The sequence below is a fragment of the Salmo salar genome, chromosome ssa01 (assembly GCF_905237065.1).
Source record: "Salmo salar chromosome ssa01, Ssal_v3.1, whole genome shotgun sequence".
NCBI classification, from domain to species: Eukaryota; Metazoa; Chordata; class Actinopteri; order Salmoniformes; family Salmonidae; genus Salmo; species Salmo salar.
Genome location: NC_059442.1, coordinates 62,592,247 through 62,606,729, shown reverse-complemented (window position 1 = coordinate 62,606,729; position 14,483 = coordinate 62,592,247). Strand labels below are relative to the sequence as shown.

The 14,483-nt window shown below is 44.3% G+C and overlaps 1 protein-coding gene across 9 annotated transcripts in view; it reads left to right on the top strand.

Annotated features, from left to right (window-relative positions):
* Positions 1–11,487, top strand: part of LOC106607091 (regulating synaptic membrane exocytosis protein 1) — a 67,735-nt gene extending 56,248 nt beyond the window's left edge. For 4 of the 9 annotated variants that reach the window (XM_045720897.1, XM_014203717.2, XM_045720912.1 and 1 more), the window contains 13 exons: positions 330–431; positions 821–898; positions 1,534–1,596; positions 1,876–1,941; positions 6,709–6,824; positions 7,021–7,166; positions 7,654–7,817; positions 7,908–8,119; positions 8,252–8,405; positions 8,580–8,692; positions 8,790–8,891; positions 9,017–9,156; positions 9,239–11,487. In XM_045720897.1, the coding sequence (XP_045576853.1) occupies positions 330–431; positions 821–898; positions 1,534–1,596; positions 1,876–1,941; positions 6,709–6,824; positions 7,021–7,166; positions 7,654–7,817; positions 7,908–8,119; positions 8,252–8,405; positions 8,580–8,692; positions 8,790–8,891; positions 9,017–9,156; positions 9,239–9,454 (1,672 nt within the window). In that variant the 3' untranslated portion in view covers positions 9,455–11,487. Of the gene's footprint in view, positions 1–329; positions 432–820; positions 899–1,533; positions 1,597–1,875; positions 1,942–6,708; positions 6,825–7,020; positions 7,167–7,653; positions 8,120–8,251; positions 8,406–8,579; positions 8,693–8,789; positions 8,892–9,016; positions 9,157–9,238 lie in introns of those variants that run through there. The other 5 variants (XM_045720902.1, XM_045720898.1, XM_014203747.2 and 2 more) reach the window with 5 other exon arrangements.
* Positions 11,488–14,483: the final 2,996 nt, after the last annotated feature.

Genomic DNA, 14,483 nt, shown 5'->3' with positions numbered 1-14,483 from the left:
CACACACACACACACACACACACACACACACACACACACACACAGACCTTTAGCCCTCAATGACCTCCTCATACCATGGTCAAGGACTCTTCTGAAAACCGGAGAACAGGTCTCCGTGACAACCTGACTACCTTACTATCTGACAACATCTTGCATTGCCGTGACTGTAATCAATCACCTAATCACTCGAAACCAGGTTCAGACTAGCATGTCCTTTATGATTTGGGTATCTAACATTTCTTTCTTTTCCATTTTTCTCTTCTTTTTTCTGCATCTCCTCCTATCCTGTTTTCTCCTCTCCTGCATTGGATGGCATGTTATTGGGCTAGTGATCTACAGCCTTCTCTTGACAGGGTTAAGACTAGGAGCGCTAGCACCAACTGTCTGAACCCAGAAAGGAACCATAGTGTTCCTTCACCAGAGTCCAAAAGGTACCAGCCCACTGACTTGTATTCTGCACCCCACCTCCTACACTCTTTTAGTGTGTGTGTGTGTGTGTGTGTTTGAGTGTGTGTGTGTGTGTGTGTGTGTGTGTGTGTGTGTGTGTGTGTGTGTGTGTGTGTGTGTGTGTGTGTGTGTGTGTGTGTGTGTGTGTGTGTGTGTGTGTGTGTGTGTGTGTGGTGGGGGGGGTCTCATGGAGTGAGTGTTTGTACATAGCTACTTTGTGAGAGGACATAAAGGGAGGGTCCCTTTTTTGTGATAACAGCCTTAAACTGAGACTCAGAGATATGATAGACCCATGAACTCGATAAAGCCCCTATGAGAGTGCAGGTGATCATGTGTTTCTCTGTGTGTCCACCGGGGGTGCTGCGGGTCTCAGCTGCTCCCAGTCTCTGCCCCGCAGACGCCCCGCCAGCCCCAGGATTCTAATCCAACACGCCTCCCCAGAAGACGACAGGTACCCCCTTCCCATCCGGCCCCATCCCTCCTGTTAGCAGCTGACCCCAACCTTAACCCCCACACCTGTACTAAATCCCAACACACAGTGTAATAGTTTGCTAACCTCTAACCCTAAACGTATCCCAATCAATCATTTTGCTCAATGGGACTATTTTCAGGGTCTTTTGATGTAGAATCTGGTGGCCTAGTGTCTTGTGCTCTAATTTGTTCTTTAGAATCACTGTTGCTTGTAGTTTTGATTCTAGAATGTAACAGTCTGTAGGTTGTGTTCTACAATCTAGTTTGTGTTCTAGCATTCTGCTGTGTAAACTTTGTGTTCTAAGATCCTTGCAGCCTCTATCTTCTCATGAAGAATGGCTGTGCTGTTTTGCTTTTCGCTTGCGGAGTTGTAGTCTATGAATTGAGGGATTGCAGAAGCTTTTGTCTGTTCATTGCATGCCTACTGAGCTTTTCTCATTATCACTAATGCTTGTCTTTCATATTCATAACAAAAGACACATAATTCAGGATTCAAAGTTGAGCTTCTATCTATGTAAGTCACAAGTGGTGTGTTTGCATCTGTCTGTGTATGTGTGTCTGTGTTTCTCATCATGTCATCTCATCACCTTCATGTTTGTGGTGTGAATGAAACAGATGGATGATGGAGCGTCTAGTACCTAGACAAGAGACAGTAAACCACCTCAGTGCAAAGAAGAGGTACACACACACACAGTACTTGTTCAATGAATGTGTGTGATGCTTCGTCATGATCATTGTTCCATATTCCATTGTTGTGTATTGACAACACAGAGACAGCTACATCAAATCCATATCTTAACTGGCTTCTGTAGAGCGCAAGGCTGTCCGATTCATTACGAATAGAGAATCAGACTTCTCTCACTTACCCCAGCTGTTTACCCCTCTCCCATACTCCATTCATTTATTCATCCCTCCATCCGATTCTTTCTGTTTTCCACTCATCCCCCAATTTCCCAGGCAAACTCGGACCCTGGACTCATCAACCTGTCACACTCTGGGAAAGAAGCTCCCTGGCAGAGACAGGTAAGGTGGCCAACCATAACATATACCCAGGTTTTGTGTTTCAACATCATCACTTCCGGCCCAATCCTTAAACTTTCATAAAATCTCCCATTCACATCAGTACAGGATTAAAGTGAAAGCTTGAGTCGAGCATGTGAATCTCATTGTGGGTTTCATCCTGCCATAATAGTCTGTCCCCTCTCATGTGTTCCCAGAGTAGGATGAAGTTCTCCATAGACATCTAAGATCAGTTTTCCCCCATAATAATTTAGGTTTGTGGGTAAACTGATCCTAGAGTGGGGGTCTACCTCTTTTCTGTTCACAAGTTCATCCACAGTACCACTATTTAAACTTTGATTTGGGAATGAACTATTACTTTAAGAGGTTGTCACCTGTACCTGTACTGTACTGTACTGCAGTGGTTAGCATCAGGGGTTGGAACCAATTTATTTTCCTAATCATTTCATCCAGAACAGAAACATACTTTTTTTAGTTCCGTTCCACTTTTCAGACCAGAAAAATAGAATTCTGAACCGGTTCGAAACAAAAAAAGTTACAGTTTATTTCGTTCCTTTCTGTTCCTTTTTAAACCTCTGAAATCTATATATTTTTTTACATTTAGCTCGACATTAAATTACTTCACCAATGGATAGAGCAGCTTGCTATGGAGCGGGTAAGCTATGTACATGCATTGGACAGACAAGTGTAGGGTAGGGTGTAAACATGTTTTTGCGGGTGAGGATAATGCTGGGCATATTGTTTTTATGACATGCATTATCTGAATTCGGCACACAGATTTATACCTACGGAGGAGTGGCTTATATGAAGGAACTTTAAATGTCTTTGAACTTCAAAGAGTTGACTAAACTAATGTTGGACCAGAGCTAGCCCTTGATCATGACTCTCTGTTACATTACATTTCACTTAATGGTGCCTAGAGTTTTCGAGAGCTAGACCAGAGCTACCTAATAAGCTAGCTAGATAACAAGCTTGTGTGTGCAGAGCGGCACCAGTTATTAAAATAAAAACACGGCTTATCTTTTTGTAGTTAATGAATCCAATATGAAACTATATTATTCTTAACTAGCATTGAAAAAGTAAATCTATTGTTCTCTAATTTGCATAGGCGCTTTGTTGCATTTTTTTTTTGTGGGATTGTTAACCGGTTCCCATGTTTTTAAAATAATGGTTCTGTATAGATCACCTTCGTTCTCGGGTCTGGTTCGGTTCCTTGAAAAATGTGTTATTTTACGGTTTTTGGTTCACTTCCCTGAACCAGTTCCAACCCCAATTCAACAGCTCAGACACAAGACGTATGTGACAGGGTCTACAGACAATCACAGACTACAAAGGGAAAACCAGCCACGTCGCAGACACCGACATCTTGCTTCCGGACAAGCTAAACACGTTCTTTGCCAGCTTTGAGGATAACACAGTACCACCGACGCGGCCCGCTACCAAGGACTGTGGGCTCTCCTTCTCCGTGGCCGACGCGAGTAAGACATTTAAGCGTGTTAACCCTCGCAAGGTTTCCGGCCCAGACGGCATCCATAGCCGTGTCCTCAGAGCATGCGCAGACTAGCTAGCTGTAGTGTTTTCGGACATATTCAATCTCTCCCTATCCCAGTCTGCTTTAAGATGTCCACCATTGTTCCTGTACCCTGTACTGAAAGCAAAGGTAACTGAATTAAATTTATATCACCCTATAGCACTCATGAAGTGCTTTGAGAGGCTAGTTAAGGATCATATCACCTCTACCTTACCTGACACCCTAAACCCACTTCAATTTGCCTACCACCCTAATAGGTCCAAAGATGATGCAATCGCCATTGCACTGCACACTGCCCTATCCCATCTGGACAAGAGGAATACCTATGTAAGAATGCTATTCATTGACTATAGCTCAGCATTCAACAACATAGTACCCTCTAAGCTCATCATTAAGCTCGGTGCCCTGGGTCTGAACCCCGCCTTGTGCCACTGGGTCCTGGACTTCCTGACTGGCTGCCCCCAGGTGGTGAAGGTACGAAACAACACCTCCACTTCACTGATCCTCAACACAGGGGCCCCACAAGTGTGCATACTCAGCCCCACCTGTACTCCCTATTCACCCATGACTGCGTGGCCACACATGCCTCCAACTCAATCATCAAGTTTGCAGACGACACAACAGTAGTAGGCCTGATTACCAACAATGACGAGACAGCCTACAGGGAGGTGAGGGCCCTGGGAGAATAACCTGCCAGGAAAATAACCTCTAAGTCAACATCAACAAAACAAAGGAGCTGATCGTGGACTTCAGGAAACAGCAGAGGGAGCATGCCCCTATCCACATCGACGGGTCCGCAGTGGAGAAGGTGGAAAGCTTGAAATTCATTGGCGTACACATCAATGACGATCTGAAATGGTCCACCCACACGGACAGTGTGGTGAAGAAGGCGCAACAGTGCATATGTATATACTGTATTCTATTCTACTGTATTTTAGTCAAAGCCACTCCGACCATTACTCAATCCATTATTTTACTTTTAGATTTGTGTGTATTGTTGTGAACCGTTTTTAGATACTACTGCACTGTTAGATACTACTGTTCTGTTGGAGCTAGGAACTCAAGCACTTCGCTGCACCTGTAATAACATCTGCTGAAGATGTGTATGTGACCAATAACATTTAATTTGATTTGAACCCATGGTTATCATGGTGATGCTGACGTTAGCATGAGAGCATGGCTCAGGATTCACTGATATGTTTTTACATGTCTATACGGATTTCAACATGTTTGACAATGTTTTTTTTTATTTTTTCATATGTTTTCCTTCCTTTCCTTTCTTTGCTTTTCTTTTTGTCTCTATTCTGTTCTTTTATTTCCTTTTTGCATGCTGCTTTGCACTGTGCGACGGTGTGCACACGGTGTGCACACGGTGTGTATGGTGTGTGTGTGGGGGGCCCCAAGATTAAGCCCACCTCCATCCTGAGGGCATCCCGAGGACGGCCCCCTCCCCTGCGGCCACTCGGTAAGGGGAACCTCCGGGGTTCCCGGGCTCACCCCAAACAAACAGGTGCTGACCTCTGACCCCTTACCTCTGACCCCCTGGAGGAGTGGTCTGAGAGAGAGAGAGAGAGAGAGAGAGAGAGAGAGAGAGAGAGAGAGAGAGAGAGAGAGAGCTGTTACCTTCCTCCTCTGTGTGCCTTTAATGCAGACACACTATTTATTTGACATTGTACTCCAGCCCTGGGCCAATGTGTGGTGGGTTGTGTGTGTAAGTGTATGTGTCGTGTGTGTTTATACAATGGGTGGGTCTAATCCTGAATGCTGATTGGTGTCTATTCCACAAGTTACCACCGGCTAAATCTATGTTGTTAAAATGCCTATTTACTCTGTTCCATCGGACTGCACAATCCACTGTCTCATCTGCCCAGCCATGCTATTTATAAAAGCATCTAGACATTATCTCACATTTCCTTTAGACTACCATTTAGTTTTCAACAGCAGAGATTTGTATAAACATTGCTGTTTGTCTCTCCCACATTTACAACATTGTTTCAATATTCAAATTCGATCTCCAGCTGTCGCATAGTAATGAACGATTCAGGAATCGGGACGAGACAGACAGGCAGACAGCATTTCTCAGCCAGTCGAAATCATGAATCAGAATCATTTTTATGGATATATACAAAGAAATATCACTTGAAAACAGGTCAAACGAAACTATGTGCAGCTATTTGGCAGTCTTTCCAGCTTCAGTTGAAGTGATTGTGTTAGCTGTGTTGTTGGTTAGGTCCTTTGAACAACAGTGTCCTGACGAGAGAGCACATTTTCAATGTCAGGTGAAGTCACGCCTCATTAGCTCATTGTTATGGATGTATCCAAATAAATGTCACTAGAAAACATCTTAGACAAATGGAAATGTAGCTGCTTTGTTGTTCTTGCTGTTTGTCGTGACTGTAAATTGGCTGTCGTTGGCTAGCTAGCAAGCAAGGGATAAAAACTCCAAGTCAGTATGGCAGTAGAACATTTAGAATGGGTCACGTCCATAAATACAGAACAAAAAGACTGAACGACAGTCTCTGGCAACCGAATTGATAGAACGTACGACCAGCCGGCTTGGGTAGGAACCCTAGATTTGTGTCGGGACTATATCTTGTGGAAGGATGAAAATATTGTGAATAATGAGTGAGAAAGTTACAGGCGCACAAATATCATACCCCCAAGACATGATAAACTCCCCTGTTATTATTGGTGAGAGGTTGGCATGTCTTGGGGGTATGATATTTGTGCGCCTGTAACTTTCTCACTTATTATTCATAGTTCATTCAGGATTATCCGTAACCATGGAGTCACAAGCTTGATCTAGTCATTCCGTGCTATGAATATGAGACCAAATACATAACTTTTTACTACTTTAATACACATATAAGTACATTTTTCCCAATACTTTTGGTCCCCTAAAATGGAGGGACAATGTCAAAAAAGTGCTGTAATTTCTAAACGGTTCACCCGATGTGGATTAAAATACACTCAAGTTAAAGCTGACAGTGCACTTTAACCTCATAGTCATTGTATCATTTAAAATCCAAAGTGCTGGAGTACAGAGCCGAAATAAAAAAGAATTGTCATTGTCCCAATACTTTTGGAGCTCACTGTATGTGTACAAACTCTGTGTCCAGCAGTGAAAGGAATAGTTAGTGCTGCAGGATTTCCATGAAGAGATACATCCCCTTGTTGTATCTCTCTCTCTCATTCTTTCATCCTCTTTCTTTCCATCTCTCTCTCTCTCTCTCTCTCAGGGGCCCCCTGCAAGGTGGTGTGTCTCTGTCCTCCTCAGTGACATCCTCGTCAGCAGCTCGCAGGGTCAGACACCTCCCACAGGTCCCCGACAAAAGTAGCAGCCCCGTAGAACAAGGTGTGTCGCTTGCTTGACTTGATTTTTTTTTCTGTAAACCTGAGTGAGTGATATGTGTGTGTGCTTATTTTTACTCATTCCTCTGTGTGTGTGTGTGTGTGTGTGTGTGTGTGTGTGTGTGTGTGTGTGTGTGTGTGTGTGTGTGTGTGTGTGTGTGTGTGTGTGTGTGTGTGTGTGTGTGTGTGTGTGTGTGTAGCTCTAGCAGCGGAGGAACGTGTTCGTCAGCTCCAGATGAAGGTGCAGCAGAGGGATTCCTACAGTTCTGCTGCTCCCTCCACTTCCAGCAGGGACCTGGAGAGGGCGCTTAAGAGCAAACGCGAGGTCAGTCACCTGTCACTAGAGGTCAGCCAATAACCCCATGTCTGTCTCCCTCTCCATCTCTTTCTGTTCCTCTCTCTCTCTCTGTCCCTCTCTCTCTCACTCCCCATATCTCTGTCCCTCTCTCTCGCTCCCTATATCTCTGTCCCTCTCCATTTCTCTCTGTCCCTCTCTCATTCCCCATATCTCTGTCCCTCTCACCATCTCTCTCTGTCCCTCCCTCTCTCATTCCCCATATCTCTGTCCCTCTCACCATCTCTCTCTGTCCCTCGCTCTCTTGCTCCACATATCTCTGTCCCCTCCCTCCATCTCTCTATGTCCCTCCCTCTCTCGGGTCCCATATCTCTTTCCCTCTCACCATCTCTCTCTGTTCCCCTCTCTCTCACTCTCCATCTTAATCTTGCCTCTCTCACCCCTCACTCATCTATCCCCCCTCTCAATTCAAAACAATTCAATTCAGTCTATTGGCATTAAAAACATGTGTATATGTCTTCTCATCCTCTCTCTCTAGCTGTATAAGGACCAGAGGAGAACCAGCTGTGAGAATGTATCCCGCAAGTCTTCAGACAGTGATGTCAGTGACGTGTCAGCCATCTCTCGCACCAGCAGTGCCTCCCGCATCAGTAGTACCAGCTACATGTCCATCCAGTCAGAGAGACCCCGGGGACGCTTCAAGTAAATAGAACCACACACACACACACACACACACACTCCTGTGTGTTGCAGTAATGTCTACAACATGTATTTGTCTGTCTGTATGTATAGCAAGGCGATCCGTGCGTCAGGCCAGAGCATGTTGAAGAGCACCAGCGTGAGCGGTGAGATCTATGGCATTGAGCGCACAGACGGCAGCCAATCAGATACAGCCTTGGGTGGGGGCAAGAAGCGGCGCTCCAGCCTCAGCCAACGGGTGGTTGCCATCGTGGGCCTGCCCTCCAGACGCAGCTGCAGCACCTCACAGCTCACCTCCCAGAAAGGTAACACAGACAGACCACAAAATCAAGACGATCATACACAAGCCCTGGATCCAGCACCCATTTGACAACCTGTTGGTATTGTTCATGCATTGTTGTGTGTTACCTGTGTGTTTGCTGTGTGTGTGCAATAAGAAGCAGTGGGGGTGGATACCAAGAAGAAGGGCAAGAAAAAGAACAAAATCCAGATCCAGCGGAGTACAGAGGTGGGTATGGCTGTAGAGTACCCCCGCCAGGCCAGCAGAGACTCCACCGACGGCAGCATGAACAGCTACAGCTCTGAGGGGAAGTCAGTATCTCTAGCCTCTCTCAGTCTCTTTGACTGTAGCGGTAGTGTCATTCTCAATGCTTATCCAATCTAACATTATTTCAGTAGTCTAACCCCTGTGTGTGCGTGTGCGTGTGCGTGTGCGTGCGTGTGTGTGTGTGTGTACGTGTGTATGTGTGTACGTGTGTATTCCAGTCTAATCTTCTCGGGGATGAGGCTGGGGGCTGACAGTCAGTTTAGTGATTTCCTGGATGGCCTTGGCCCCGCCCAACTGGTGGGCCGGCAAACATTAGCCACACCTGCCATGGGTGAGTGACACGAAGGACTTGTGTAACCTGGCATAATATACTACATGCGGTATGAAACATTCATTGAACTGGATAAGATATATTGTGTGTTTTACAGGAGATGTTCAAATTGGAATGATGGATAAAAAAGGCCAGCTGGAGGTAGAGGTGATCAGGGCACGTGGCCTTAACCCCAAACCAGGGTCCAGATCACTCCCAGGTACAACACACACCGACACACAAACACACGAATGTGCGCACCCACCCACCCACACACAGACAGATAAGTGTGTTTGTTCTCCATACCCTTATTCCTTTCTCCCCCCCACCTCTCTCTCGCTGCAGCTCCCTATGTCAAGGTGTACCTGCTGGATAACGGCGCCTGTAAAGCCAAAAAGAAAACCAAGATTGCACGTAAAACCCTGGAGCCACTCTACCAGCAGGCCCTGCTGTTTGAAGAGAGCCCACAGGGGAAGATCCTCCAGGTAATAAAACCATGGAGCTGTACTATGTGTGTTTGTGCGTGCGTGTTTCCTTGGCCTAACATATCTCTCTCACCTTCCACAGGTAATAGTCTGGGGCGACTACGGGCGACTGGACCACAAATGCTTCATGGGAGTTGCACAGATCCTATTGGAGGAGCTGGACCTCTCTAGCACAGTGATTGGCTGGTATAAACTGTTTCCCCCTTCCTCATTGGTGGACCCTACATTAGCCTCGCTCACGCGGCGGGCATCCCAGACATCCCTGGACAGCTCAGGACCAGCTAATATGCGCTCTTAGTGACCGCAACGCAACCACAAACCCAAATGGACCACAACCAATGGACAACAAATGACCAGAGTGCATGACCACATACCTAGGGCCAATTTCCCTTAGGGCAATAGAGCAAATCAGAGAGAAATAGAGATAGATAGAGAGAGAGAGAAAGGAAGGAAGGAAAGGAGATAGAGAACTAGCCAATCAGAGCTTACCTGGATTCTGACAATCACTTCCCATGCCTCCCTCCCTTCCCTCTTCCCGCCTTTCTCTGGGCTGCCGGGGCCTTACTCCTGAGTCTCACCTCTTGTATTCCTCCTCGTCTCTGACATCTCCTTTCTTTGTCTCCTCTTTGTCCATTCCTCCTCTCCCGCCATTGAGTGTGTTATGGCACGTGCTCCTGAGATAGAAGGGACTCATGCAGCCCACTCTGTTAGGTGGCACAAGGGATGTCAGCCCAGCCTTGGTGAAGCCAATCAGTGAAGAGGTTATTGTGAGGCCATAAAGAGTGTGCAGGAGACAAAGAGATAAGATTGATGATGCCCTGCCGACAGTTGCCCATCACAATGTGTTTCAGCATTGATGACGTCATGGCGTCACTATAGGTGTCTGTGAGGGTTGGGCTGGTTGCACAATCTGTTAGGGAAGGGAGTCTGCACAGGTGGAAAAAACACTTGTTCTAAGATCAAAGCAAGCACAAAAGCTTGATTCTTTTTTGGACAAGGATTGATTATGAAAGAGAAAGAAAAGCAGAGGCCAAATTATGGTTAGATATGTTTTATTCTATTTGCCTAGAGTTCAGAAAGTTACCATGTGGTGCAAACTCCCTGTGCGTGTATTTGGTTTCGAGTGACGGTGGTCTGCAGACCTGCAGAGGTCTCGTCACCCCCCCCCTCTCGTTCCGCCCCCGCGAGCGAGGCAGGCGCAGCATGACTCGGGACCCCGGCCCAAGCTGCATGCACATTTTTTTTGTAAAACAAAAGCCAGACAAATTACTTTAAAAAAAAGAGACTAAATGTGTGTTAGTTCCACATACTTTAGGCCAGCTTGTATGTTGCATGTACTTGTACAGTTTGCTCGTACTGAATATGAATACAAACAGAAAAGCCATCCGCCTTCCAAGGGCGGACACCGGGGAATAAGCTCCGCCCAGGCCACACCTCCAACTCTGGGTATGAATTTCCATATTAGGAAGTCTCCAAAAGCCTTTTTTATTTTCTTGTGTTCCTTTTGAACCCTTTGGAGAGCAGTGCTGTATCATAGTACTGAGCAAACTGGAACCCCCTAGTTATCTGAGGATCTAGGTGCTTTAACAGTAGTCTATGACAGTGGGGCTAGAAACAGAGGTCGAGAATGTGTGTATAAAAACAGAGCTTAATGTATATGAAGTAAAATTATGACTTGACAGAAATTATAAAGATATAGATATATGATTAGCAAATGAGTGTATCTGACTACACGCATTACCTACGCGCACACACACCTTGTAAATATGAGTCAGGGGGAGAAGTTTGACAATATTTACACACACACACACACACACACACACACACACACACACACAACACAAAACGATCCAAACATTCCTGGTCCTCTGGAAACAGATCAGAGCCCCATGCCCTGTGCCACGAGAGGCACTGAGCGGTGCCCAACCACAAGAGGGAGCCAACAGACCTTTCAGTTTCTCGTAATGGCAGCCAACACCAACATGACTATTTGCGACACACTCCATCTTGTTTCTTTAACCGCAAAACTTTTAATCCCCCTACTTTCTCATGGTTTGGACTGAACTTAAAAGCCAATGAAAATCTTGTTTGCTGACCTTTCAGTTGAACACCTTGCGGTGCGGCCCACTGCCCTTTCCTTTGTCAGTATTACTCCACGATACTGATTGTTTACAGTCCATGGGTATCCACTCAAAAACACGATATCTAGGAAATAAGTATTCACTGCTACATTTCTTGTTTGTATAACAGATGTGGCTCTACTGATGTGTATGTTTTATATTCAAGAGTTCATTTTTATTATTTACAAATAAAAGACTGTGTGGAAGAAAAGGGTGAGCAAATCGACTCAAATGAATGTCAATACACGGGTATGCGATTTTGAAAATGACTAACTTATCTACTGCAAAATGGCTGCTGTACAGTACAAAGGAGCCATAACACAGCCCGTGTTGTTCAGCTCCAACATATTAAGCAATTTAACAACTTTCCCTTCCCTTCCCTTAACACTAACCCCTAACCATAACCCTTAACAAAGGTAGGTGCTGCACATCAGCGGTGGGCTGATGTGGGTTGGCCCACTTACAATGCCCACCACTTGAAAGGATTTGCAATGCTACTACAGCCTTTGTTCAGCATCATTCTCTATCAATTGTTGTTAGCGTTCATAACAATATAATTGATGCATGTCATAACTGCTTTAGGAAAGATAATTGATTCACATACCTGAGCTGTTGGAATAATCTCCAGTCTCAGAATACACCTTCAAATGTGTTGATTTTCACTGGTATTGACAATAACAAACCCTTTCCAATACTCCCACTTACTAGTGGCAGTGGACACTGCCTTAGGCCTACCTACACCATGACTGCATTCTTGTATGACTTGCATATTTTCAAAGACTGTGTCGACCTATGGGGCAGCACAGGGCACATGCGTGCAAGCCTGTAATGTAAATTATAACTAATATTTGTTAGGCGTTTGCAAACTATCATATAGGACATACATTCAATTCTGAAAGTGAACGTAACGGACATTTCTCAGTAGCACACAGTGAATGCATACTCAGTGAAAAAAAGGTTTGTCTATGCATCCACATGTAGGCCTGTCGACCGCAAATATATTTATACCTAGGCCTATAGGTCTACATTTGGTGAACGTACAAACAATTCGTTTTGTATCTGAAAGGTTTTCCTTTTGTTTTAAAGATCGATGCACATAGGCCTATGTGTTGCCAAGAGGCAGAGCAGAATAGTTTTGGCGAAATGTTGATGTTTGGTGCGCCAGATGAAATTGTTAAGTGGGGGAAAAAATGTACGCTGTCCATGGTTCTGAAATGAACTGTTGCATAGGCTAATGCAACAATTAGACCTAGTCCTAACAACCCACTCTCCTTAATTTGTGTAGGACACCATCCTGCAATAACTGATTTATCTGTCATATCACTTTTTGATTGACATGAAGTTTCTCCTTCATGGCAGTTTAAATTTTTCCTCTACCAGATTTTCTCTACCCTACCTTTTTATTTGGCTTTCTCTACCTTTTTCTTTCGCTTTGGTTAATAGCGCTCTGACCTTTTGCGTGCTACATAAATTGTTATTATAGACAACGTGCACATGCACCTGCACATCACCCAAACAGATATCATGGGTAGTGGGCGTGCGGCTGTGCCTATAGGACGGATATTAAGAATCATGTCAGAAGGAATGCTATTTTTTGTCGGTGTTAATCATTTGAACAGCGCCGAGTTAAACTCTCTGGGAGTCCATTAGATCATTAAAATAGACTGGTGGAACACCCGCCGAGTCATTACTACACTATTCCCCCGTAAGAGACTTCCACTCACCCTAAACACAGTTTAATCAAATTAGATAGCGGGCTATGTCTTGGGGTTTCTTCTATTGATATTCATTAAAAATACATGATTTATCACTAAGTTCTCTGAGGCATGTCCCATTCATCTGTCTGAAGGTAATAAACGCCACGCAGGCTATAAGAGCACAAACAGTTGGAATGAATTGACTTTGACAGGGAGAGACATTCCACAGTTCTACTGTATGGTGACATGCTTAGCCTATTTTGAGGACAGATTGTCAATAAAAAAAACGTGATTAATAGCGTAATAATAATAATAATAGGCATAATAATAATACTAATAGTCTAATAATAATAATAATAATATATACATGGAAATATAAATAGGCCTAGATAAATAAATCACGATCATGTAATAGAGCAGACTAATACATTGCACCTGCATGATCAGCCCTTTTGTGTGTCGAGCTTCACATAACAAAACCGAATGTCTTTATAGCGACAACGACAACGTAGGCCTAACACAACACAAACAGAGGGGAGGTTTTGTTTCCCGAGAATGTGAGTTTTATCCGTTTGTCAAATAAGTATCATAGATGGTTTTCATGTCTTTCAAAAACCGTAGCTTAACTATGTATTGGTCTGACCTTTCAGGTCTAGCGAAAAAAAATGAAAAGAAAAACTTAACAATTTCGTAAATAAAAACTGCGGATTATATGAGGATTTCCCTCCACATCAATGAATTGACTTTCAATTCACTACTCGTTTTTTCAGGAATACAAATGACATTGATCTATATCATGACGCACTGCATATATTCAAATATATATATTCGGCATATATTCGGCAAAACATTGTAAACTGCGGGCCTAGTCTACTTCAAACATGATGTTTTCCAACTAGGCCTAATGTTTAAAATAGTAGTTGAAACAGGTGACGCAACATGTAGGCCTGTAGACATTTTCACTAACCTTTTCTCAGATTCTCCAATTGAAGTTGCCTTGTTCGTTGTTCTGTTACATTAGCCTGCTTAACCTTGTTTAGAAATAATCTTACTCCCGTGATATACATTCTATTTCAATCGATTTATTTGTTCCTGTAGATGGAGTAGGCCTAGGCTAAAGAGGAGTTGAGCATCAACATTGGAATTTCGATAGATCTCAAATTTCTCCCAGAAAATAACTCTAACCCTACTCGGATATAGACCTACCGACGTTCAAAGTCTTCATAGTGCAAGTCTCCTACGGGGAGTAAACCAGGAAATTGCGTATAGTGTACAATATTGTAATATGCTGCCAATTTCAAGTGGGAGCTCTTGGACTGGACTGACCATGCATCTGTGATTTACTGATGGTTGACGCTAGAGGGCGTCTGAGTCCATGATTGTGGAAGTCATGCCAATGCCATGGCCACCTCAAAGCGAGACAAAACTGAAAAATGGCATAGTCTTGTATCTAGATAAGTTTCAAGGAGTGAATACATTATGCCTACCATGTGGGCTATCACTTTTATGT